General features: G+C 45.1%; 2 protein-coding genes across 4 annotated transcripts in view; one reads left to right on the forward strand and one right to left on the reverse strand.

The window, feature by feature from the left end:
- Positions 1-694: 694 nt before the first annotated feature.
- On the reverse strand, positions 695-16,777 carry MARVELD3 (MARVEL domain containing 3). 2 transcript variants are annotated; one of them, XM_042968540.1, is made up of 3 exons: positions 16,345-16,777; positions 13,291-13,418; positions 695-2,305 (listed from the first exon to the last, which is right to left on the reverse strand). In XM_042968540.1, exons 1-3 carry the CDS (start codon positions 16,728-16,730, stop codon positions 1,668-1,670), a joined length of 1,152 nt encoding a protein of 383 aa, XP_042824474.1. In that variant the 5' UTR covers positions 16,731-16,777; the 3' UTR covers positions 695-1,667. The 2 variants fall into 2 exon arrangements, with proteins under 2 accessions (XP_042824474.1, XP_007075007.2); XM_007074945.3 differs by lacking the exon at positions 695-2,305 and adding an exon at positions 6,825-8,164.
- Positions 16,073-26,926, forward strand: part of TAT (tyrosine aminotransferase) — a 49,087-nt gene continuing 38,233 nt past the window's right edge. Inside the window, exons 1-3 of one of the 2 annotated variants that reach the window (XM_042968538.1) lie at positions 16,957-17,044; positions 20,680-20,782; positions 21,717-21,885. In XM_042968538.1, coding sequence (XP_042824472.1) covers positions 21,736-21,885 — 150 coding nt within the window. In that variant the 5' untranslated portion in view covers positions 16,957-17,044; positions 20,680-20,782; positions 21,717-21,735. Of the gene's footprint in view, positions 16,140-16,956; positions 17,045-20,679; positions 20,783-21,716; positions 21,886-26,926 lie in introns of those variants that run through there. The other variant, XM_042968537.1, reaches the window with a different exon arrangement.

The following is a 26,926-nucleotide window of genomic DNA, read 5'->3' on the forward strand; positions in this document are numbered from 1 at the left end:
CACTCAGTTAAAAGCTGTGGGACTCTGGCCACCGCTTGAGGCCAAGGGTGACAGTGGAAGAAGCAGCTTTCTGCGGCACAATGTTTTTATGTTAACCTAGTAATGCAGATTTTCAGTTGATTATTTTCCTCCAAGCTTTACTTTTTGTAGAAGTATAATTAGATATTTTCTCATTTCTGTATGAGGTTTTGTTCTGATCCTTCACCTTCAATAGGTTCTATCAGAAATAGCTGTTGAAAGGACAGGAGAGGAAAGGTAATATGTTCCAGGGAGGAGAGCAGTTGGGGGGGTAAGGAGGGGGAAAATGACATTGACTTAGTTTTCTTTCATTGCCATTTTCACATCTGTTGAAAGAGGCTTATGTTTGCTGATTTCTTACTAACTGTAAATTAGAGAATCTGAGATTTATGTCAAAATTGCATTGTGGAAATAGATTGTTTTTAGAAATGTACTAAGAATTTGAACTTATTAATAGTTTAACCTCATTTATAATATGGAAGTAAAACTGATATTACAGAAAAAAACAATTAGCTATTGAAAAGCAAGAGAGCAATTAGGGAAAAAAACTGTCATAAGAATGCATGTATTTCTAGGTGCATTTAACAACTGAAAATCTGAGACTAGTAAAGTATAAGAACAGCTATAAAACTTTAGATTAAAATAAGTGAAAAACTTTATTTTTAATATTCAGTGTTAATGATCTATTACATTCTGAAAACAATCCAGGGTCCTGAGTGATTACAATCTACCTTTGAAGGGCTCCTCTAGAGGGGACTGTCAGGGGATGGAGAAATGAAGAAGCCTCCAGTAAGCCTTTCTAGTCTAATAAAATTCACTACATTTTACTTTTGATATCAGTTGAATAACACATTTAAGAAGTTTACGAATTTTGTTTCCATCTGGAAGCCTCATATTTAAGAAAATTATAAGATATTTTAGGAAAGTGAAATCCAATTGAATGACTTGCAACAAAAAAGTAACTTGGACGCTGGCAGAAAAACCCTTTTTTCTCAGCCCTAATGCAGGAATCCTGAGGAGGAACATGCATTCTCAAAGCGTCTCCCTTCATGCATCAGGAATCCTGGCTCCCATCTGTAAGGGAGGAACGCTCCGTTGGACCCAGGCAGTCAGGGCACACTGCTGTACCAACAGAGTGGCTTCCTTCTAAGAGAGTCAGAATGTAATTACTCATTTAGAACTCAATCATCCAACTGCTTTAAAATCATTCCCCTGGGACCAAATACGGGGGGCAATGGCACGTCTCTTTTGATGACCTTAAGTAGTTATGACGGGAAGATATTTCTACTGTAACACTGGACCTGCTACCCCGGATGTGTAATTCTCATCTCTCAGAATTTTTCTGGCTATGTAGCTATTACCATGATTACCTTACCATCTGGTAAGAGAGCCACACCACAAAGGCATCCCCAGACTTGCAATGTTGCTCTTTGTTGCAAAGGTGGAGACATCTTTTTCAAGCTCTCAGCCAACTAAGACTTATTGATTAAAAAAATGAAATGATCATCTAGCTTTGCACTGGTACCAGAGGGAACATTTGTAAAATCAAGTATGTGAAGACCATAGTTGTGTAACGTGCCACTTTAAGGGACACATCTTTTTGAGAGAAACAAGGGAGGTGGGTTGCCATTTAGGTTCCAGAAGAAGTCTCAGAGTGTTCCTGACCACAGGTATTCAGGCGCGTCATTGTAACTTCTGTTCTGTGCTTGGCTGTCTTTGTAGTGCTTCTGTTGCCGGTAGCTCCGCAGGGCCAGCACTACGCTGGCACCGTATGTAACCACCAGAAGACAAGCAAAGGTGGCTGCGGCTCCATCAGTGCCTGCCAGCTGGCAGTTCATCCAGGTGAGACCCTTGCGGGCATAGAGCTGCGCTCTGGCTCTGCAAGTGTCTGTGGCATTGATCCGCAAGGCTACGTGGAGGTAAGTGCCAATGCCTACGCTGTAGCTCACTGCCACCAGGAGGCTGAAGGCGGCCTCCAGCAGGAGCCACTTCGCCGACAGTTTGGTTAGACTTTTGGCTCCCTGGAGTAAAACGCCCATAGTAAGGACACCCAGCCCCAGAGAAACAGCCACACCGCCATATATCAGGGGTGCCCGGAGGACTGTGTACTGCTGGTCCAGCTGCCGAACCTGCTCCAGCTCGGTGCCCTCAAACGGTGAGTAATAGTTGTTCCCAAAGCCGCCGCCACTGGTGAAGCTGGCACTGAATCCAGCAAGGACAAAGTAGGAGGCCACGATACACATGAGAACCATCCCATTCAGTATCACCTCCACTATCTGTACCACACCTAGGAGGAGAGAGATTCGGGATTTAACGCTGACGTCACTCACACCCAGGAAAACTGTAGGTCAGATCAGAGAAGTACCACTGGGGCCCTGATTTGAAGGACACGGTCGGATTTAACATTAACATCCGTGGTTTTTGTTTTTTTAATACTCATATGTTCGAAAAACAAAATGCCACTCTGGGAAAAAAATTTTGTCAGTTTCTTAAAAAACGAAAACATACTTACCATGTGACCCTACGACTGTACTCTGGGAGCACTCATCCTCAAGAAACAAAAACTTCAAAGTCCACACAAAACCGTGTACACGAAAGCTCACAGTAGCTTTGTTTGTAATAGCCTAGTGTCAGAAACCCAAATGTCCCTCGGTAGCGAGCGGTTAATCAGGTACATCCATACTGTGGAAAACTACTCAGCAATTAAAAGAGAAGGAGCCGTTGATACATGCAACAACTTGGGTGGATCTCAAGGGAATTATGAGAAAAAAGCCAGTCTCAAAGGTCACACACTGTATGATTCCATTTATGTAACAGTCTCAAAATGACAAAATTAGGGAGACAGAGCACACAGTTCCATGGTTGTCAGGGGATGGGGACGAGTGGGGAGGGGTTGCATTGTGACTATAAGGGGGGGAAGCCCTGGGGATGCCTGATGATGGAACAGTTCTGTAGTTGATGGTAGTGGTGGCCACATGAATGTAACACATGACCAAACCACACAGACGGGAGTGCTTGTAAAACTGGTGAAGTCTAAATACGCTCAGGAGACTGTCAATGTCCCGGATACAGTATCACACTATGGTTATGCAAGAAGTGGCCATTCTGGAAAACTGGGTTAAGGGTATTCAAGTTCTCTGTACTGCTTTTGTAACATTTTGTGAATCTATAATTATTTCAAATCTTCAAGTTTTTTTTTTAAACTAAAAATGACATGAAAAGGTATAAACTGAGGGAAAAAAGTCACTCATGTCCCTGTCCACCCTGCTCTCTACCCCCAACCACTTTCATTATTTCCTGATGTAATTTTCCAGTGTTCTTTATGCAAATAAAAGCACACTCAAATCAGCATTTCATCACCCCTGCCCTGCTTTTTTCACCAGGAAGCATTCCGCACACATTGCTCTGAGTCTTGTTTTGTTCATTTAACTATTCCTGGAGATGTCTTCAGATCAGCTCCGACAGTGTCCACATACTTTGTTAAGTAGCTCCAAAGTCACTGTGTGGATGGCCCAGTCTATTCAACTGATGGACACATGGGCTGTTCACTTGGGGATTTCTTTTGAGTTTAAGGAATTCACAAATGCCGCAAGGCAGGAGGAATCAACAGGCGAATGGAGACTGAATATCTTCTTGTCCAAGGTCAGCTTTCATTCATCATGGACAGAGGCCATAGCCTCTGCTTAGGTGTACTTGTGGGGGAATGTCTCCTGTCATTCTCCAGGGTTCAGAGATGAGAACTAAGAGGAAAGCACATGACCCCTCCAGTGGGAACACCAGGTTCACGTCCCCACACTTCACTGCTGGTGATCTTACCCCAGTCACTGACTCGAAGCCTCACATACTTCATCTGACGAATGAAGATAACTGCCTGTCTTATCCCACAGGGTGGGGTGAGACTTGATGAAAGCAAGTACATGAAAATACTTGGAAAATCATAAAATGTTACACAAGTGGATGGTATTGGAAGGGGCTTAGTGAGAGATTTAAGAAATTGGACAAGTGTGGTTTCCCAGAAATCAGGAAACCTCTCTAATACATTAGACAGTACCACAGCGTATAAAAACTGGGCAGCTAGAGATGCCTGGGTGGCTCAGTCAGTTAAACATCTGACTCTTTAAAGTTTATTTATTCTGAGAGAGAGAGAGAGAGAGAGAGAGAGAGAGAGAGAGAGAGAGAATATGAATCCCAAGCAGGCTCCACACTGGCAGCATAGAGCCGGACATGGGGCTCAAACTTACAAACTGTGAGATCATGGTCTGAGCAGAAACCAAGAGTCAGACTCTTAACGACTGAGCCACTCAGGCACCCTATTATCCGATTCTTGATTTTGGCTCAGGTCATGATCTCAGGGTTCTTGAGATCAAGCCCTGCATCAGGCTCTGCACTGACAGTGCAATGCCTGCTCTGTCTCCCTCTCTCTCTCTCTCTCTGCCCCTCCCCTGCTTGCTCTCTCTCTCTGTCTCTCAAAACAAACAAAAACCTGGGTAGCTAAATACCAGTTTCTCTAACATACTGGCTTTGCTGATCCTAACTCCTGCAAGGCCCACACAAATTCCTAGGAGGTCCATGGGACACAGCAGCCAAAGGCTTTAACGGTTGAGGAGCTACATTCCTCTTATTTAAATTTGAAGATAACATCAGATCAGAACTGCCCACTCTCCACCCAAGCACCATAAACTACCGGCCACTGGCTCCCTCTAGCAGAGCAAGTGAATTGGCCCAAATATCATTCTAATTCAGGGGGAGTAGTTATCCTCTACATAGAACACCTCTCTCTGCCTTGGTTTTCCTTGTGTACGTGTGTTAACATCTCTCCCCCTGAAGGGAAGCAGGAACACCATCCTTCTACCAGATGGGGAAAGCTGTCCCTTCTGGGACAGATTCTGCCCAAACAGTGGAGTCATGATCCACACAGCATGTATCTGCTAGGATGACGTGAAATAAATCTAGATCTTGTCAACTACCCCCCTGGGCTACAACAGTTGAGAGGAATAATGGTCTGTTGCTGGGTCCAGTGATGTGGGATCTGTTGAAGGAATATAGCCACTGAATATTATCACAGTACCAGCCAGGCCTTGCATAATATCAAACAGGCTCACCTATTTCCAACCTTGCTGTTAGTGCAGAAAGATTCACAGCCATTAGAAGAGGAAAAAAATGCTGACTGCCAGAGCTAGGAGTTTATCTCTATGGTGGGATGGGTCAAGTCTCCAGAAAGAGCAGAAGGCTCTGTAGAAGGAAGTGGACACTGAAACAGACATGAGATTTTTGTTATAAATGGGGTCTTTCTGGGTGAGGCTGGTTTTGTGGCTGAACATGTAATATTCTGCTTAATTATACATCTATTTCTGGCCAACCGACACATGAAAAAATGCTCAGCATCACTCATCATCAGGGAAATACAAATCAAAACCACAATGAGATACTACCTCACACCTGTCAGAATGGCTAACATTTACAACTCAGGCAAACAGATGTTGGCGAGGATGCAGAGAAAGAGGATCTCTTTTGCATTGTTGGTGGGAATGCAAGCTGGTGCAGCCACTCTGGAAAACAGGATGGAGGTTCCTCAAAAAACTAAAAATAGAACTACCCTATGACCCAGCAATTGCACTACTAGGCATTTATCCACGGGATACAGGAGTGCTATTTCGAAGGGATACATGCACCCCAACGTTTATAGCAGCATTATCTACAATAGCCAAAGTATGGGAAGAGCCCAAATGTCCATCGATGGATGGATGGATAACGAAGATGTGGTATATGTACACAATGGAGTATTACTCAGCAATCAAAAAGAAGGAAATCTTGCCATTTGCAACTACATGGATGGAACTAGAGAGTATTATGCTAAGTGAAATTAGAGAAATACAAATAAAGGATTTCACTCATATGAGGACTTTAAGATGCAGAACAGGTGAACATAAGGGAAGGGAAGCAAAAATAATACAAAAACAGGGAGAGGAACAAAACATAAGAGACTCTTAAATATGGAGAACAAAGAGAGGGTTACTGGGGGGGGGGTTGTGGGAGGGGGGATGGGCTAAAGGGTAAGGGGCATTAAGGAATCTACTCCTGAAATCATTGTTGCACTATATGCTTAGATGTAAATTAAATGTGAAAAAACTGGAGAGCAAATCAAATTTTTTTATTTATCTAAAATAAAACAAACATGTGCAGTCAAGCCAGGCATAAAATGAAAAATAAAATCTCCTTCCCTCCAGAAGCAAATATTCCTAAAGCCTTCTTATGTACATTCTTGAAGAAATTTTCTTTTTTTTAAAAATGTTTATTTATTTTATTTTTCAGAGAGAGCACACACGAGTGGGGAAGAGGCAGACAGAGAGAAGGAGACAGAGAATCCGAAGCAGGCTTCACTACTGTCGGCACAGAGCCCAGCGCTGGGCTTGAACCCACAAATCATGAGATCATGACCTGAGCCAAAGTTGGATACTTAACCGGGTGAGCCACCCAGGTGCCCCTCTTCAAGAAATTTTCTAATCATATACAAGCATATATTTCACTTTCTAAACCCAAATGGAAGTCACTTTTTAATTTGTTTGTTTGTTTTTGAGACAGAGAGTGTGTGCACATGGGCCAGGGAAGGGCAGAGGGAGAGGGAGAGAGAGAATCTCAAGGAGACATCACCTCCAAGTTAAAATTTTTCTTTGGATTTTTATTTGGCTCATGTAATGCAAAGAACATATTCATTTGTACCAAGAATATATTGTAATGTTCCAGAAGCCATAATTTAACATGTAATAGGACCCATTAAATTGTCTGGCCAAAAGTGGCATTCTACTGTTGGGAAAGATTTTACATTCTTTTATTCTGGATGGCTCCTGCCTCCCAGATGTTGGGTTGAATTCTTCATACAATGGCACATTTACAAGAGGTACAAAACACTTATTGAGCTTTCAAGGCCACTCTAAGCAGCTTGTTGGAGTAGCTTCTTTGCATCTCATTGAATTAATCGTATTCCTCTTTGTTCAGCCCACGACTACCTCCAACTTAAATTTTACAGGCAGTGTCTCCCCAGCATCCATCCCTACACCCTGCACCCAGAGCATTAAGGACGTGTAGGATCGGAGATCTCAGTGTGGAAGAACTTCGGGGCTCATCTGCTTAAAACAGTTGTGTTTAGAAAAGTTCAGGCTGAAATGCTTGTCTCCTGGTAGATGGCTTTTCAGGGACTTTAAAGATAAGGTTCTTCAGATTCACTTGGTCACCTCTCTCTAGTTAGTCAAAAGTGCCTTGTCCTACAGCACATGCCTCTTCCTTGTGGGTCTCGACCTCCAGTTTTGTTCTGTTTCAATAATTGTGGGTCATCGCTCACCAAGAAAGGACTCTAGAACCCGAGTGTGGTACATCAGAGAACACTGCTCTGTGTAACCCAGAGCTTCATGCAGGATACCAAAGTCGGCCCATCAGTCTTCAAGGGCTGGCAAGTCCCACAGTGAAGTATTCCAGTATTCCAGTCGTTCAGAGTAACTACCATCACTTATATTGGGCAGGACGGTTTTTTACAAAGCCTAAAACTCCAACATCTCTGCAGGCTTCTCTTTCAGCTTCCGGACCTTTCGGTAACCCCTGATGGCCAGCACAGCCCCTAGAGCAAAGACCCCAATGGCTAGCGTAGCAAAGATTCCAACTCCTATGTCTCCCCCATGGAAGCTGCAGCCGAAGCCGCTGTAGCCTTTGCTTTGGTACAGCACCTCCCTCTCTTTGCACACTGGAGAGGCGTAGGCAGCAGAGAGGTGGTGGAAATAGAAGTACAGAGCTGGGATGTAGGCCCCGGCAATGAATACGTCCAGCAAGCCTTCGATCACCAGCCACAGGGGGCAGTGCCATGGGACCCGCAGGATACCCAGAACAACCAGGAGACAGCAGAAGGCCATGAGGGCTCCACCACAGGCCATGGCCACAGTGACGGTGGGCAGCTTCAGCTGGTAGAACTGGACATCCAGCTGCTGCGCTTTCTCCCCATCAGCACCATCGAAACCACTGTAAGCCCCTCCAAACTGGTAGTAGTACATGCCCCCCAGGCTGGTGATGCCTGTGTAGCCCCCTGTGGAACTGTAAGACACAGAACTGCAGGCCAGGATCAACAAGTTCAGGAGAACCTCCAGCATCTGACAGCAGGCTGCAAAAGAAGGGCGTGTTACCATTTTCACAGGTGCTGTTTCAGGCTTGGAGACTTCCACCTTGCTGCTCATCTTCCCTGCAGTAGCCAGCACCACAGCAGTCTCTTTATTCCGCGCACACACACCCCCTACCACCACCATGGGGAGGCCCCGATCAGCCAAAGCCGCCTGATGAACATTAGGTACTAGCGTGCAACTGTGGGCTCCGGAAATGATGCTGGAAGTACTCTAGGCTAGAAAGAGTAACTCTCAAAACAGCTTGCCCCTCGTGGGGTGCAGGAAGAGGGTGAGAGAAATCAGACCAGTTACCAACCAGAAAGAAAGGCATCCTTGATAGAAGGCAAGAACATTCTCAGCCCCAGCCCATCCATGCCAAGAAGACTAAAAAATAGTTATCTTCTCTTTAGATACGTTTTGTGGCTTTCTTCAGTTTGAAAGAGGAAACCTCTCCAAGTTTGAAGGAAATAACGCAGAGCTTAAAAAAATACAATGAAGTCAGAAAATAGTATAGAAGTTATACATCAAAATGTCAACTGTGGTTCACATATATTAGAAACAGGAAAGATTAGGTCAATTAAACCCACAAGGCTTCCTGAATTAAAGAAATGTAATGGGTTTCATTGTTCTTAGATTTCAACTCAGTAAGTATGTTCTAAAGTTTAACTTTGTTTTCTTTAGTTTCCCTAAAAAGCAAATTTGGGCTGTGGTTTTTTTCTCAGGGCTAGATTCTCTCAGGGCCCTTGGTTTCTTTGTCTTGAACAAGAAAAGAGCTCCAGCTTTTCCGCCAAAGTTGGCTGCTTTCCTTAAGACCCACTTCATTGAGATATAACTGACATGGAAGAAAACGACCCACATTGAATGTACAGCTTGTTGAGTTTTTTTTTTTTTTTAATTTTTTTTTTTAACGTTTATTTATTTTTGAGACAGAGAGAGACAGAGCATGAAGGGGGGAGGGGCAGAGAGAGAAGGAGACACAGAATCGGAAGCAGGCTCCAGGCTCTGAGCCATCAGCCCAGAGCCTGACGCGGGGCTCGAACTCACGGACCGCGAGATCGTGACCTGAGCTGAAGTCGGACGCTTAACCGACTGCGCCACCCAGGCGCCCCAAGCTTGTTGAGTTTTGACAAACACACATGCCATGCAATCTGAGTCAAGATTCAGAATGTTTTCATCTTCCCAGAAAGTTCCTGAGAGACTGTTTGTGGTCAGTCTTTCACCCTCCTCCTCAGACAACCAGTGATCTGCTCTCTGCCATTAGGAATGAGTAGGTTGAGCTTTCTAGAATTTTTTTTAAGTTTATTTATTTTGAGATAAAGAGAGGGAACGAGCGGGGAAGGGACAGAGAGAGGGAGAGAGAGAATCCCAAGTAGGCTGTTCGCTGGCAGTGCAGAGCACAACGTGGGGCTCAATCCCACAAACCATGAGATCATGACCTGAGCCAAAATCAAGAGTTGGACGCTCAACCAACTGAGTCACTCAGGCATCCCTTTAGAATTTCATATAAATGGAATCATATCGTTGTGTGTGTGTGGCTTCTTTTTCTCAGGATTCTATAAGGCTGGGCGCTTCTGAGCTTGAAATTATATATCCTGAATGGTTGCAAGAGGTCAGCTGACTCGGGGTAGACTCCCAGCAGCTCCCAGGGGTTTAGAGAACCAGATTTTGTGCCTAGGTCCAGCTGGTGATGCCTGTGTGCTGTATGAAGCTGTGTTACATCTACATGTTCTGTAACTGGAATGATTCACTCTCATGTATTATCTTAACACTCTTCAATTTCCCCCCCAAATGCAGATAGCATTATTTTCTTTAATTATAAAAGTAATACATACTTACTGTAAAAAAATATATATATAGACAGAAACATATAATGTAAAGGTATCTAAATCCCAACCAATTAAAAAAATAACCACTGTGACCATTACTTTTTCTTCTGGACTTTTCTGTCATATATGCATAATTTTTCTATTGTTTATTTGCTTTTAGGTGAAAAATGGGGACCTACTCTACTATTATTTAACCTATTTTTTTCAGTTAAGAATATAGTGTGAACATTTTTTTCCATCTCAGCAAATATAAATCAATATACTTCATATTTTTAAAGGATGTATAGAATACCACAAGTTTAAATAATTCCAATGTAAAGAACATTTAGGGTTTTCCCAATGTCTTTGATGTATGGGAACAAATATGTATATTTCTTAATACAGTGTGGGGAGAGCAGAGACACTACAAGCCCCTTATTCCTATTTTATAGGTTTTATTTTTTATTTTTATTTTTATTTTGAGAAAGAGAAAGAGAACAAGCACAGGCTGGGAAGAGGGGCAGAGGGAGAGAATTTTTTTTTTTTTTTTTAATTTATTTTGGGGCACGTGGGTAGCTCAGTTGGTTAGGTGTCCGACTTTGGGTCAGGTCATGATATTGTGGTCCATGGGTTCAAGCCCTACGTCGGGCTCTGTGCTGACAGCTCAGAGCCTGGAGCCTGCTTCAGATTCTGTGTCTCCCTTTCTCTGACCCTGCCCTGCTCACATTCTCTTTCTGACTCTCTCAAAAATGATTAAATATTTTAAAAATTATTTATTTTGAAAGAGAGAGAGAGAGCATGAGCAGGGGAGAGGCAGAGAGAGGGAAGAGAGAATCCCAAGCAGGCTCTGAACTATCAGCACAAAGCCTGATGTGGGGCCTGAACCCATGACCCCTGAGATCATGATCTGAGTGGAAAGGAAGTCAGGTGTTTAACCGACTGAGCCACCCAGGTGCCCCAGAGAGACAGAATCTTAAGCAGGCTCCATGCTTAGTGCAGGGCCTGAGAAGGGGCTTGATCCCACGACCTGAAAATCATGACCTGAACCAAAATCAAGAGTCAGACACTCAACCAACTGAGCCACCCAGGCACCCTTCCTTATTCTTATTTTAAATTTTATAGAACCAGAAAAGAATAAGCAGGGCTGAGGGAGATGCGCAATTAACCTGAATGCAAATGTCATGATTTGAGCACTACTGGTCGAAGGGGAGAGAGAAAGAGCAAAGGCAAAACGAAACTGCTCCAAATAAATCAGGGAGCCAAGAAGGAGAGCAGGAAATGCACCCAGGGAACTTGCAACTCCTCACCTGTCCCTCCAGACAATAAATGAGTACAACCTGTACATACACATGCACTGGTGATCTGAGATACAAACAGGGACATTTGTACCTGCTTTTTGTCTCATCTTTAGTCTCAGCCCCTGAAGATTTTAGTATCTGAGGGGACTTGCTCATAAGTGAATGTGGGACCCCGCTCTTTGTGTCAGTGTCCTGACTGTTCCACTGAAGTCTTCCAAAGCATGGCTCAAAGCCCCAACTCCTAGGTCTCCCTAGGAAGTCAGAGAGGGACACAGCTTCCTCCCTTCTCCACCAGTTTGCTGGAAGAGGACATGATTTCACCAAAGAGGAAGTCACAAAAGATCTACTCTAAGACAGGGCTGAAAATCTTCAGGTGGCCTTTATCCAGGCATGCATTTCCTGCTGGAGACAAGTTCCTACGTTTAATGGCTGTTTCAACACAACACCAAGTATTGTGTACTGATGTGGGTTTCTGAACATCCAGAATCCTTAAAAAGCCTTCAATGGTTAGCTTGGGACTAGTGAACTATCCTTTCACTATCTTGACTCAGAAATGACCTCTAGGCCCAAAGCCAAATAGCCAGGAGCAGACAAAGCTAAATCAAGGTGCATTTGGGTCAGGAGCTTCAAGTCCTGCCCTCTCCTCTTGGTAAAATAATCACAGAGGAAAACATACTTCTACTGAGAAACCTGTTAACCAGCCTCTGGCTTATTCCTCTTATTTTTATCAGCAAGAAAAAAAGAAAGGTCAAGTGAGTAAACCACTTTAGGTCTTGGAGTTACTCTAAGTTTGCATTCCAGCTCTTCCACTTAACACCTGAGCTTAGCTACCTCTCTGAGCCTCCGGAGTTACTAAGTGAATCAGAAGCAATGAGGTTGTGCCAGTATATGTGAACTAGAGTGCAGATTCTTGTATCTGGATTGCCTAGAGCTTTTTCACGAAAGTTCCATAGAATCTCATAATCATGTGCATCATTGGAATGATCCTACAGTACATTTTCAGGGACAAGTTCCTTGATTTCTCACCCTTAGGCTGAGAAGTTTTCCCCCTTAGTCATATGCAGCTTAGAAAAACTTCTCACCAAATCATGTGATTTGGGCTCACCCTGGCAAACCAGATTTTCTTCATAGCTGGCAAGGCCAAACACTCAGGTTTGGATGGGAACTCTGGGAACCACATTTGGAGCTGATGCATGATATCATTTAAGTGTTTTTGCTAACTGTGTGTTCTAGTAACTGTGTTTTTTTTCTTTTTGTTTGTTCTCAATGAAACAGTACAACAGGGGCATCTGGGTGGCTAGAAAAGTCAGTTAAGCGTCCTACTTTAGCTCAGGTCATGATCCCGTGGTTTGTGGGTTTGAGCCCTGCATTGCGCTCGGTGCTGACAGCTCAGAGCCTGGAGCCTGCTTCGGACTCAATGTCTCCCTCTCTCTCTCTCTCTCTCTCTGCCCCACCCTCACTCATGCTTTCTCTCTCTCTCAAAAATAAGTAAACTTAAAAAAAAAAAAAAAGAACCAGTACAATAGAAATTACCCATGTACTTGGTATATAATAAGGTAAGTATGGTTTCACAACATCTGTGTGTGTGTGAACTTGGTCTTAATGTACAATAAATTTCTTACTATGGATCTCAGTCAACAAGTATTAACTGTAACATGAAATGCTACTAGGCTGCCCCCTCCAGGTGGCTCTAACTCAGCCCTCCCACAGCTGACAGCTCATAGCTGGTTCTGCCTGCCATTCTTCCACCTCTGAGGCCTGAAACCTGCCAGCATTGCTGCTTGCCTCGCCAGACCCCAGGGCACATCTGAAGAGAAGCACCGGAAATCTAGCTGTACCTTTCAGACGTTCCTACTCTTTTGGGGAGGCGGGGGGAAGGCGGGGTGGGGGGAATGAGAACCTCATTGCAATTATGGAAATGAAAATGCTAGGGACCCAAAAGGGAAATCTACTTGAATTTTTGCTTCGCCAGCTCAGATCCCTTTGAGAACCATCAGCAAACAGTAAATGGTCAAAATGGCTCACCTCTCCCAGTGCACAAGTATTTGCATTTATGGCATTCCAGGAGTCCTTCAGCCTCTGACTGGTAATATTCCACTCCCTCTTGTCCAGACCTGGGGTTCGAGGGCAGGTATCTCCCTGAAGTAGGTTCACTATAACCAAAAACATATATGGTCATTAGGGGCTTCAAATTCAAGAGCTTGTTCAGTATTAGAACACTGAACATCTCGAACTGGGCCCAGACATTAAAGAGATGGGCAGAACAGAAACAACATTTGCCGTAGTACTTCATATTCCAGAGATTTCCCTGGTTTAGTGGCCCCACAGAGTATCCAAATACTTAGCCCAACATTGTTAAGCTACCACATCACATATCTCTACAATTCTGAACACTGATTTGATGCTAGTCTGTCCACCTGCAGCTAACTAGGTAGCCAGGAGCCACCTTTGTGAGCCTAGGTTTTCAGTCATCACAGACCCGGCTTTCTTTAAAACTAGTTTGCATTCAAGGAGCCTGGGTGGCTCAGTTGGTTAAGGATCTGACTTCAGGGGCGCCTGGGTGGCTCAGTCGGTTGGGCGACTGACTTCACCTCGGGTCGTGATCTCACAGTTTGTGGGTTCGAGCCCCACATCGGGTTCTGTGCTGACAGCTCAGAGCCTGGAGCCTGCTTCCAGTTCTGTGTCTCCCTCTCTCTGCACCTCCCCTGCTAGTGCTCTTTCTGTCTCTGACTCTCAAAATGCAAATAAATGTTAATTTAAAAAATGTTTTTTTTAAAAAAGTATCTGACTTCAGCTCAGGTTATGATCTGATGGCTTGTGAGTTCAAGCCCTGCATCTGGATCTGTGCTGACAGCTCGGAGCCTGGAGCCTGCTTTGGATTCTGTATCTCCCTCTCTCTGTCCCTCACACTCTGTCTCTCTTTCTCTCTCTCTCTCAAAAATAAATAAACATTAAAAAAAACAAAAACAAATTAGTTTGCACTCACAAGACTCTGATGCCCAGGCTGGCATTCTCTTCATTCTCTTGTTACTTTAGAAAGATCTTAGTCTGCAATAACTCTCTAGGCCTATGGGTAGTACAGACAACTTTGGAAGTCATCTCTCTCTCTCTTCCTCTGCTAGTTCTGGCACTTTTTTCTTTCCCCCTTTAGCCAGCATATCCTGAGCTTTGTCCGAGAAGCAATGGTGGGGTCTGCATTCCACCTACTCGGCTCCAGGGATCCTTCTAATGTTCTCATCATGGATCTCTTGGGTTTGAAATCCTTAAACTCTTATGGCCTTGGATAAAGTCCAAACTTTTAGCACAACACAGGAGAGCCCTTGCTCTTCTCTCTTCACTCACAACCTCATACTCACAGACCCATCCATAATAAACTTCCTTTCTCCACCCCCAACCCCCCACTCCCACCCCCCAAAAAGATGACAGCATTCCCATGCTCTAGGTCACTATGGAAGCTATTTCTCTGCTTGGAACCCCTTTCATCTTCCTCTCCCAGTCTTCCCATTCTTGCCCCTTTTCCAGAACTCAGCTTTGTGGGCATTGTGCTCCAAGAAATCTTCCAGATCTTAGGCAGGGGATCTGTTCTCTTCAAATTGGCTTCCCCTGAAGTGGCACATTTCACACTGTGCTGCAACCAGCCTGTTTACTTGTCTGTCTCCTACCAGACTGTGGACACTGCCAGGATATCTCACCCATTAAGTAATGGAGCTCTGGCTCCTACATCCTGCTGATTAAATAAAAGCTTATTGTGTAGAGGAAACGTGGAAATAGATTGTCCTTTGGTTTCAAACCACCAACTGTCTGTGAGCCAAAAACACAAAAGTATTCCCTTCACTCGTTTGGGGCTGGGGTGGTGGACTGGGACACTGACTTAGAAGGAAATCCAAAATGTAGCTCTGAAGAGCTACCAAAGCAATTTGGCTTTGGTCAGGGATGAACAATAACTAGTGCCTGTGACTATATCTGGGCACACCCTTTTTCATAGTTTGGCTAGTTGGTTTTAGATAATGTAACATAAGCTCAAGATAACAGCTTTCCCCGCTGTGTGGACACAACAGGGAGGGAGGCCAAGCTTAAGCCTCCAAATCCTATAGCAGAGAGGAACCTGACTCCTCCGTAGAGAAGAGGGCAGGGGTCAACCAGAAAGCAGCCATCACTCTAGTACTTTTCTCCTTGTTGGCCTGGCACATAATCTAATGTGGGCATTCAGTAATATTTGTGGAGTTGGATGGAATGTTTGAGGGAAAAAAGACCAACGCCCTAGAAGGAGGTGTGGGGTCTAGGACTGCCTCCTCTCCTGCCTTCCATCCTTACCCTCTCTCAGCGTACTAAGTCCTGCAGAACAGCAAGAGGCTTTCACCTCACAAGGCCCATAAGGGAATTCTCTGTGCTCTACCGGGCAAGGATGGCACACTGTGTTCATTCAGCGGGGTGGATCTGAAACAATCATGGGATTTGAATGAGGCTGCCCGGAAAGACTTCAGTGACAAAGGTAGGGAAATCTCTGCCCTTCGGTGGGAGTTTTAGGTGCATTTAGTTCTTTGGCTAAACCGGTAGCCTCTCCCAGCTGTCTGTTTTGAAACGCATATACCCCTAGAAGAAGTTGCAGATTCAACTATTAACCCTTCACTGGGCGGCTTTTAATTAGCCCTTGGCACTGGGACTTGGAGGTGGGCTGGTTTGGGAACACTGGACAAAGGTCTCAGGGTCTGAAGCCCCAAGGGGCAGTCGTGTGGGAGGAGCCTCAAGTTAACACCACCTACTTAATCTCCTTCCCACCGCTTCCCTTTCCTGTCCTGAAGTCCTCTCTTCCGCCTTACCTGGTCCCTGGCCCTGCCACTGCTAACAGGAGTGGTTTCTACTTTGTTAATCAGGTTCGGATCAAGAAGTGGGGGCACCGTAAGGTTTTCTTTCCCTCCCAGGTCACCTCCAAGAGTGCAAAAGGGAGGAATGGCACTGCCTTTCTTTAAGCCGGCCTCTTAGGCCACGAAGCCGGGGGCGTGGGAGCAGCGCAGACAGGCCGCAGACCCAGGCTTCCTGGGTGCCCAGGTCTCAGGGCGCCCCTTAGCCCCACCTCACCTTGTCGGGTCACGGTGCCCGAAGCGCTCCTTCCTCGGGAGCGACGGCTCCGTGGTTTCCCAAGGCGCGGGCCAGGGGGGCGAGGCTGAGTCCCAGGTCGGCTTGCGGGGTCCGTCCCGTGTCCGGCTCTGGCGGGACTTTTCCCAAACTCTTTGTTCACCCGCGCGAAGGTCTTCGACCCTGTGTCTGTCGTGGCGGGGGTCCCGGTCCCTCCCCCTGTCCCGGTCCCCGTCCCTGCGCTCGCCCCCGTTTCTCTCCCTGCGCCGGTTCCCGTGTCTGTCCCGCTGTCGCTCGGGGTGGAGGTCTCGGTCCGGACGGGAGTGCCGGTCTGGGTCCCGCTCTCTCGGTCGGGCACGGGGCTCGCGAGCCCCCGACGTATCTTCCATGGCCCAGTTCCGCGTCCCCACCCCGGAGTGACCCGAGGGCAACAATCCACAAGTTTCCCGGGCAGGTGGCCAAGCCCGGGGGCGGGGCGGGACGCTCACCTGCGCGCACGCGCACTAGCGGCACGGCGGGCTCGGGGAGCGCTTACCTAAGCGCGCTGCCGGCAGGGGGCGCGGCTGGGCGCTCAAGAAGCGAGAAGCGCGTGCTGGGCTAGGGCTTGGGGGTGTGGCTCGCTGCTCTGCGCGCAGCGGAGCTGACGACCTCCCGCCCACCACACTTCGTCTTCTTTGGCGTATCCTCTCAGTGACCCCGAAAGGTGGGTGGTAAAGGGAAGTGAGTTCTCGACTTTCTTAGCCCCGTGGGTGTGCGTTCCCGGAGCGTGCGCATCCGTTCGCTCACCCATTTTTATGGCCCTCCAGCCACCCAGTCACCCAGCCGGCTTCCCCTCCACTGGCCCTCTCTGTCTTCCTCCCTCTTCTGCTGTCCTTAAAACTGTGTTGTTCAGGGGTGCTTGTGGCCAGTTCGTCTACTGCAATAGCCCTGGGCTTATGAACGTTTTTTAAAATGACTAACCTACGCGGAATAGGCAGCTTTTTCTTTTGTCAAGTGAGGATATTTAAAAACATAAAATTGCCGTCTGTTAATGAATCCTTTAGACAAATATATGTGAGCACCTACTCTAGCAGGCCCTGAAGATACAGTGGCAAACTCTCATTGCAGGCGCTTCCCTTCTGGCGTGTGTGGGAAAAGAGAGAAAGGGCCCTAGAGGAAGAAAGAGGACAATGTCTAAAATTTAACAAGGAGGAGGGCAGGTTTCTTTCTGCAGGTCTGAGAAGGGACCTTTGAGTTCAGTCCTGGATGAGAGGAGGCAGCTTTGGGGATAGCTGACAGAACGTTCCAGAAAGAGAAGCTGAGTAACGCAGAGAGCTGGAGAAGAAGGTTTCTGCGAGGGGAGTGAGAGGGGATGGGATGACGCTGAGAGGTGGAGCAGGTGATGTAGGGTCTTTAGGGTGAAGAGTCTGCATTTTCGTTCTGAAAGTAATGGGAAAACACTGAATAGTTTTGAGCAAGAGAACGACTTGTTCTGATTTATGGTTTTACAATACTACTCTGGTTTTTGTGTGGAGGGTGGATGACAGGAGGTCAAGGGTAGAGGCATCAGATGAATTAGGAAGCCAGCAAAGCAGAGGCGCCTGGGTGGCTCAGTCACTTAAGCATCCGACTCTTGGTTTTGGCTCAGGTCATGGTCTCTCAGGTTTGTGAGTTGGAGCCCCATGTCGTGCTCCACGCTGACAGCACGGACCCTGCTTGGGATTCTTTCTCTCTCCCTCTCTCTCTCTGCCCCTCCCCTGCTCGCTCTCTCTCTCTCTCTCTCTCTCTCTCTCTTGCAATAAAAAAATAAACTTTAAAGAAAGAAGAAGAAAAAGAAGCTACCAAAGCAATCTGATGGGTGATAGTGACTCAGTTGCTGGTGAGAAATATTCAGATCCAGGTTGTGGTTTGGAGGAAGAACTTACAGGATGGATTGGATGTAGGGGAGTGAAGGCAAGTGAGAAGTGACTGGGTAGTGGAGGAGCTTCTCTTTCTGGAACATTCTCTCAGATATCCCCAAAGCTGTCTCCTTCTTATCCAGGAAGAACTTACAGGATGGATTGGATGTAGGGGAGTGAAGGCAAGTGAGAAGTGACTGGGTAGTGGAGGAGCTTCTCTTTCTGGAACATTCTCTCAGATATCCCCAAAGCTGTCTCCTTCTCATCCAGGAAGAACTTACAGGATGGATTGGATGTAGGGGAGTGAAGGCAAGTGAGAAGTGACTGGGCAGTGGAGGCAGCCATTTACTGAATTGGGAAGACTGGAGGGAACAAGATATGGGGAAAAGTGGAAAGTTCCATTTTGGACATGCAAAATTTGAGGTGACTGTGATTCATCTAAGTGTAGGTGTTCAGTTTTGAAGGAATAGGTGAATGAGTCTGGAGCAGGGAGAGGGTGGGGTGGAGACACTCCGTGGGAGTAAAGGCACTCACCTGAGGACAGAGGGGTTAGAGTGCAGAGGAAGGCCTTGGGCAGAGTCCCTGGGAAATCTAACATTTAGAGCCAACACTAAGAGGATTAAGAAGTGCTGAGTGAGGTAGTAGGAAACCCAGGAGGGTGAGATCACAGGCCTACCTGCCACACAGCAGCCCACAGGAGCCCTGTGGACCTAATCCTAGGGCCTTCCACAGATATTCATTTGAACGATACCCTGTTCTGAGCCTGGCACAACTGTGGCTGTATAAGAGGCCTGGTGAACGGGCAGACACAGGATGGTTCAAGTGGCAAAGTGCTGCCTCTCTCAGACCTTGCCTCTGGGGCTCTGGAACCCTCTTTTTGAATAAACAACCCCCCTCACCAGCTCACCTTTTTGTTTCCCTTGTTTTTGTTTTGTTTTGTATCTTTACCTTTTTTTTTTTTTGGTAATTCCCAATTGTTTTCCATCATTTTATTTTACACCCTACTCACATGTATAATAATTTTCAAACGGTAGTAGTAAAAGCATAAATAACAGTTATGTATCCATTGTAATCTTCACTTTGCTAACATGTTTATATTATATTTTGTGGCATATTAAAATCATTTATTCTAGATGGTGGAATTATGGCTGTTTTAATTTTCTTCTTAATTCTTTTTTTTAATTTCCCAAATCTCTACAATGACCATATGATACATTTCTAAAAACAATTTTATTTTATTTTATTTTTTTATTTTTTAAAATTTACATCCAAATTAGTTAGCATATAGTGCAACAGCGATTTCAGGAGTGGATTCCTTAGTGCCTGTTACCCATTCAGCCCATCCCCCCTCCCACAACCCCTCCAGCAACCCTCAGTTTGTTCTCCATATTTATGAGTCTTTTCTGTTTTGTCCCTCTCCTTGTTTTTATATTATTTTTGTTTCCCTCCCCTTATGTTCATCTGTTTTGTCTCTTGAAGTCCTCAAATGAGTGAAGTCATATGATTTTTGTCTTTCTCTGACTGACTAATTTCACTTAGCATAATACCCTCCAGTTCCATCCACATAGTTGCAAATGGCAAGATTTCATTCTTTTTGATTGCCGAGTAATACTCCATTGTACATATATACCGCATCTTCTTTATCCATTCATCCATCGATAGACATTTGGGCTCTTTCCATACTTTGGCTATTGTTGATAGTGCTGCTATAAACCTGGGGGTGCATGTGTCCCTTCGAAACAGCACACCTTATCCTTTCGGTAAATACCTAGTAGTGCAATTGCTGGGTGGTAGGGTAGTTCTATTTTTAGTTTTCTGAGGAACCTCCATACTGTTTTCCAGAGTGGCTGCACCAGCTTGCATTCCCATGTAATCTTTACTTTGATCGACTACTTACTGGTTTGCTGCTATGTGGGGCGAACCATTTGGGGCTTGTTTTCTCTCTCCCTTTCTAAAAATGTTTTTATTTATTTGGGGGGGGGTTGGGCAGAGAATGAGCTGGGGAGGGGCAGGAGGAGAGGGAGACAGAAGATCTGAGGCAAGCTCTGTGCTGACATCAGAGAGCCTGATACGGGTCTCAAACTTACAAACCTTGAGATCATGACCTGAACTGAAGTCAGATGCTTAACCTACAGAGCCACCCAGGCGCCCCAAGCTTGTTTTCTCTTTTTATTTTTTTATTTGTATTTTTATTTATTTTTTTTAACATTTATTTATTTTTGAGACAGAGAGAGACAGAGTATGAACAGGGGAGGGGCAGAGAGAGAGGGAGACACAGAATCAGAAACAGGCTGCAGGCTCTGAGCTGTCAGCACAGAGCCCGACGCGGGGCTCGAACTCACGACCATGAGATCATGACCTGAGCTGAAGTCAGACACTTAACCGACCAAGCCACCCACGCACCCCTGTTTTCTCTTTTTAAATAGTGCTTCACCCTTTGCTTTCTCTTCTCCCTTCACAGACACCATCACTCCGGGCACCAAGTCCGATAAGGGCAGGGTCTCTAAGAGTCATCTGCAAATGCTTCCCATTATGTGCTCAGTCAGGATTTGCTGAGTAGACAGGTGGGTAGATGCATTTGCCTTTTTATTCTCGTTAGGATGCTTTGTGGAACAAGGAGGACACGGATATGTCTTTGTGGGAGGCCGTGGAGGAAAGTCTTTCCAATCTCCAGGTTATGTGCCTTAACTTCTCCACAAACTGTCTGTGGCAGATTGCCTTTTCTAAAAAAGACCACACCAGTATTTCTAGCCCCACATACTCTTCCAAAACTTTGGCACTGCCCCCTCAAGATGGGGAGTCTCAATTCCCACCCTGTGAGCCTGGGCAGGACATTATGGTTGCTGGACAAAGAGATTCAGTGCTGGCTACATAATTTGTGGGGCCCAGTGCAAAATAAAAATGTGGGGCCCTTTGTTTAAATATTATTGGGAATTTTAAGATGGTGACAACAGAGTGGTAAACCAAATGTGGGTCTCTTCTAAGTACGGAGCCCTGGGTGACTGCACAGGTCACATTCTGTGAAGCTGGCCCTGAATAGAAATGGCTTCTAAGTCCTGTCATAAAAGGCAGTGCAGGGGCGCCTGGGTGGCTCAGTCGGTTAAGCGGCTGACTTCGGCTCGGGTCATGATCTCGCGGTCCGTGAGTTTGAGCCCTGTGTCAGGCTCTGTGCTGACAGCTCGGAGCCTGGAGCCTGTTTCGGATTCTGTGTCTCCCTCTCTCTGACCCTCCCCTGTTCATGCTCTGTCTCTCCCTGTCTCAAAAATAAATAAAACGTTAAAAAAAAAAAAAAAAAGGCAGTGCAGCTTCCTCCTGGCTCTCTCTGAGAATGCTCCATCTTGGACCCCAGTCAAGTAATGTGAGGAATCTCAGGCTACATGAAAAAGCCACGTTTGGGTGTTATGGCTGTTAGTCCCAGCTGACAACCACTGTCACCTGCAAGATATTGGTGAATAAAATATAAATATAAAATCTTTTGATTCTTTTACCTTCTTCCAGGAACTCGTGGACAGACATTATGCATATAGTAGAAGATTACAAGGACAGGAGCCCTCTTGTGAAGGTTGAATGTTCAACCAAAGCAAAGAGCACCAGTAGCAGATGGCCAAAGACTATAGAAAAGGAAAGTACTCGCCCGTGGTGTGTTAAAGAGAAATTTCCTGAAAAGGTAAGATCACAACTCTCATTCAGATATAAAATAGACACATGCTAAACCTCTTATTTAACCCAGTAGTCATGGGGGGAAATCAGGCAGATGTTACCACAGGTTCAAAAGAAAATCTGAAGAACACACCCAGTATAGATCAGGAATCATGAAACAGGTGTACAAAGGAGGCAAAACCAATTGTTTGCAAAGAGCAAAAGGAAAATCAGTTGAACCTCTACCAGACAAGATAGAATTTGTATGTCCAAAGGTAAAATTTTACTTTTTTTGATTGTTATTGATTATCTACATTTTAGAGTTGTAAAATAACACCGTTTTCTGCTGAAGCACAAATAGAAAGGCATTGCCTTTACTTAAACTGGAAAAGTGGGATGCTACATGGTCTTAGAGATTTCGAGTTTGGGAAAATGTAGCAGGAGGCTAGCTCTGAGGAAAAATAGTATACACTGCTGGTTCTTTTTTTTTTTTTTCATGTTTATTTATTTATTGGGAGAGGGAGAGAGAGCAAGGGAGGGACAAAGAGAGAGAGAGGGAGAGAGAGAATCCCAAGCAGGCTCCGCACTGTCAGCACAGAGCCCAACTTGGGGCTTAAATTCACAAATAGTGAGATCTGACCTGAGCCCAAATCAGGAGTCAGACGCTTAACCGACGGAGCCCCCCAGGTGCCCCTACACTGCTGGTTATGACTTAGCATGCTTGGAATGAAGCCTGGGCATCTATAGTTTTTAATAGTCCCGCAAAGCACCCCATTTGAGAACCAATCTGTTAATATAAATTAGCATTCAATTTTCCACCAGAAGGGAGAGCCTAATGTGAGAATAATCCAAATCCTCACCTAAATTTTTTCTTAAAAAATAAACATTTCTGTTGGTTTGGGATATGTTCTATGGCACTTGGCGGTGGAGGGTTGACTTTCCCACTTGTGTTCTTAACTCTGAGTGGTTTCATTCAGCCATCCCTATCAGGGAAACAGTCCTTCAGGTGTGTGGATCAAGAGGAAATTCCTGCATATTCCCTGCATCTCCTGGCTCCCTCTCTCTTTCGGAATATCCTGTGCTGGTCCCCAGACTCCAGGCTCTAGCTCTGGTGACAGAGAGGACTTCTGACCTTGTTTAGCCTGCAGCAAGGGCAGAGCTGGCCAGCAGGGGGCAGCGTAGGCTCAGGGTGGGGTGTCCTCGCCATACTCCCCTTTCCTCAGCCTGAGCATTTCCTTGCCCAACTGGCCTGGGTGACTCTATTTCTCTCATCGGAGGTGTGATAGAAAAAGCACACAGTTCAGTTTAGTTCAATCTTTCCTGAACTTTGCATACTACATATATGACCTTAGGAAGTTCGTGTTTGCAGAATAGGGATAATTGTACCCATCTCCTAGGATTAAATCAAGTAAATATGTGTAAAACACTTGAAGCAGTGGTTGGCAAAGTTAATACTGTAAAAGTATTCACTGTTCTTACCGTCACCGTTATTGTTTATCAGGCACTGTTGACTCCTAAGTGAACGAGACTGTCTTTTAAAGTTCACACCCTTGACGCAGGGCAAGAAAAAGATGTGCGTGGGTGTACACGGGGTATGGAGGGGGCAGAAGTAACCAAAAAACAGCTTCCCAGAGGACAGAGTGCTTTTAGGAATATGTAAGACAAAGGGGCTTGGGAGTTGGGGAGCAAAAGCAGGGGACAGCATTCTAAACAAAGGGGGCGGCCAATGGAAAGGCAGGTTTGGGGAGCTTCAAGTTCAAATCCTTCTGCTTGAGCCAGCCCTGGGAGCAAGGGAGAATGTGAAGGGAAAGGAGACAGAGATGGGTACGGGCCAGATCATGACTAGACTTGAAAGTCAGGGGTGCCTCTGTATCTCAGTTGGTTGAGCGTCTGACATTGGCTCGGGTCATGGTCTCACAGTTTGTGGGGTTGAGCCCCACATTGGGCTTGTTGCTCTCAGTGCAGAGCCCACTTCAGATCTTCTGTTCCCCTCTCTCTCGGTCTCTCCCCTGCTCACACTCTCACACTCAGAGATAAATAAAACATTAAAAAAAATTTTTTTTTAAAGAAAAAGGAAAAAAGAAAGTCAGCCATATGGACATGGACTTCCTGCTGCAGGTCTGTGGACTCCAAGCAAGGGCACACAACCTCCACTGTGGGGAGGGAAAAAATATTAGTGCTTTAATTTGTAAATGCTATCTTGTTGGGAATTTCTGTTTCTTTCTTTCTTTTTTGCGTTTATTTATTTTTTAAGGGGATACATATATTTTTAAGTTTATTTATTTATTTTGAGAGAGAAAAAAAGAGAGAGAGAGAGAATCCCAAGCAGGCTCCATGCTGTCAGCACAGAGCCCCACACAGGGCTCGATCTCACAACTGTGAGATCATGACCTGAGCTGAAATCAAGAGTCAGACGCTTAACCAACGAAGCCATCCAGGTACCTCATGAATTTCTTTTTCTGTACCTGATTTTCTAATATGTGAATACAATGGTACACATATGTAATTTATAAATAAATGCAGTTGGCCCTTGAATGACACAAGGGTTAGGGGCACCAAGCCCCTGTGCAGTCGAAAATCTGTGTGTAACTTTTGACTCCCCCAAAACTTAATGGTAACATAACAGTCAACTAATGCATGTTTTGTATGTTATACATGTTACATATTATATTTTTACAATAAAGTAGGCTAGAGGGAAAAAATGCTATTAAAATCACTAGGAAGAGAAAATACATTTACAGTGATGTACTATACTTATTGAAAACCATCCACATGTAAGTGGACCCATGCAGTTCAGACTCATGTTGTTCAAGGGTTAACCGTATTTGTCTATTGGGATGCATGCTAGGTTTATGACTACAGGTCATGCAGAACCACCAGAAATGGCTGGCTTTTAACCAGGAAAATGACAGAAATAGCATCTCAGGGGCACCTGAGTGGCTCAGTCTGTTAAGCGTCCAACTCTTGAGCTCAGGGTCGAGCTTGCAGGGAGACCTGGCCCAAGTTGAGGCGTTGGCATTGGGGATGGCAAAGATGTGGACTTGAGTGATATCAAGGAGGTATTTAGTTCCATCAACAGGAAGTAGTAATCTCTAAGTGGCAGGTAGCCAAGAGCATGGGGAATAAAATATCAAATGCTCAATGAAAACAAACACTCAAAGAACATCAGGTACCCAATGATTGTCAGGTGTTGGTAGCTATAAATTTTTATTACAGAGAATATAAGTCCAAGGTTGAAAACTGTCACTTGTATTTGGACTGTAAAGGTGACCTTAACTGAGTCATGAGAGAATGATGATTCCTTCTTGCTAGGAAGGAGTCAGACTACACTCTTTAGTGAGAATGGTAGGAGGCAGGACCATTGCGGGGAGGAAGGGGAGGCTACGTTTCTGGAAAGAAGGGACTTAAGCATATCTATAGACTCAAAAGAGAGGGGATCAATGAAGGGATGAAAAACAGAAACAGCTGCTCCAGTAGAATCCCCAGGGCCTGGTCTCCTGGCAGAGTATCATTCCACTTCTCACCAGAGAAACCCCTTCTCTTATCAAAGTGCTCATTTAAAATGGTTAAACAGAATGACTCTTACACAATTATAAAGTGTGTATCAATGATTTATTTAGCTTTACTTATTTATTTAGATTTTTTATTACTAATGACAGACTGGCAGTATGAGAAAATTGGTTCAAAGGTCTATGGGAAAGACCAAAGTATTTCTAGACAATGCAAGACAACACACCAAAAGAAGATGGTCAAGTCAGCTCCCAAACTGGCTAGTGTCTTACTGGCTGGATGAGTTGAATGAGCAACAGCCCCAGTTTGCCCAGGACACTCCTGCTTTTATCACTAAAAGTTCTTTGTCTTGGTAAGTCCTTCAGTCCCAAAGCAAATGGGAACAGTTGGTCATCTTACCTAAAGGACCATAAGCTATAAGCTTTGAAGTTATTCTTTCTACTAGACAGGAAGTCACTTCAATCTTTACTTTCCAAAAAGCACTTGCAATTGACCAATCCAAAAAAGGATCCAGCTTTACAGAACCTGACCCTGAATCAAGACAAGTGATATGTCAAACAAAAGTACGCTACCCCCTAGAGAATCAGTAATTTTGGTGTGGGCCTGCTCCACAGCACTCCATATAGCATTGAAGACATGCAGTTATCTCTTGCCTCATTTCTAACTGTTGAATAATTTTTGATACTCTACAAAATAAAACAAAAAATAATTTCTGTACCTCATCCACATTTCTGTAGAGGAAAGAAAAATTATCAAGGGCAGGCTCAGTCCTCAGAGCTGGGGGGACTCCTCTCAGTATAAGCCATTCACTTGCATAATTAAGAATTACCCCTCTTACAAAAAACATTAAAAAAAATTTAAAAAGAAAAAGGGGTGCCTGGGTGGCTCAGTTGGTTAAGCGTCCGACTTCAGCTCAGGTCATGATGTCACAGTCCGTGAGTTTGAGCCCCATGTCGGGCTCTGTGCCGACAGCTCAGAACCTGGAGCCTGCTTTGGATTCTGTGTCTCCCTCTCTCTCTGCCCCTCCCCTGCTCATGCTCTGTCTCTCTCTGTCTCAAAAATAAATAAAAACATTTAAAAAATTTAAAAAAAAGAAGAATTACCCCTCTTACAGTAGCTATCATTTTGAAAGGTTGCAAAAGGTTTAGATCCCTGGCAGGTCAGAGTTCAGTCTCCAGGGACTAGACCCACCCAGATAATCCAGGATAATTTCCCTGCTATAGGATTCTTAATCATATCCGATAAGTTGCTTTGGCCATGTGAGGTGACATATTCGGTTTCCGGGGAGTAGGCTGTGGAAATCTTGGGGAGTAGGCTGTGGACATCTCGGAGGGGGACATTCTTCTCTTTACTGTACTGTGGGTCAGTTTCAGGAGTGCTTTGACTGGGTCATTTGTAGGTCTCCCATGAGGCTGTAGCCAAGAGTTTGGTTAGGACTGTAGTCATCTAGGCTTTAATGCGCCCAGAGGATCTGCTCCAAAGGTCATCCAGTCACGTGGTGGACAAGTTAATGCAGCTACTCTCAGGGGGCCTCGATTCCTCTTCACAGGGGGTGTCCA

This window comes from Panthera tigris, chromosome E2 (assembly GCF_018350195.1).
Source record: "Panthera tigris isolate Pti1 chromosome E2, P.tigris_Pti1_mat1.1, whole genome shotgun sequence".
In the NCBI taxonomy this organism is placed as follows: Eukaryota; Metazoa; Chordata; class Mammalia; order Carnivora; family Felidae; genus Panthera; species Panthera tigris.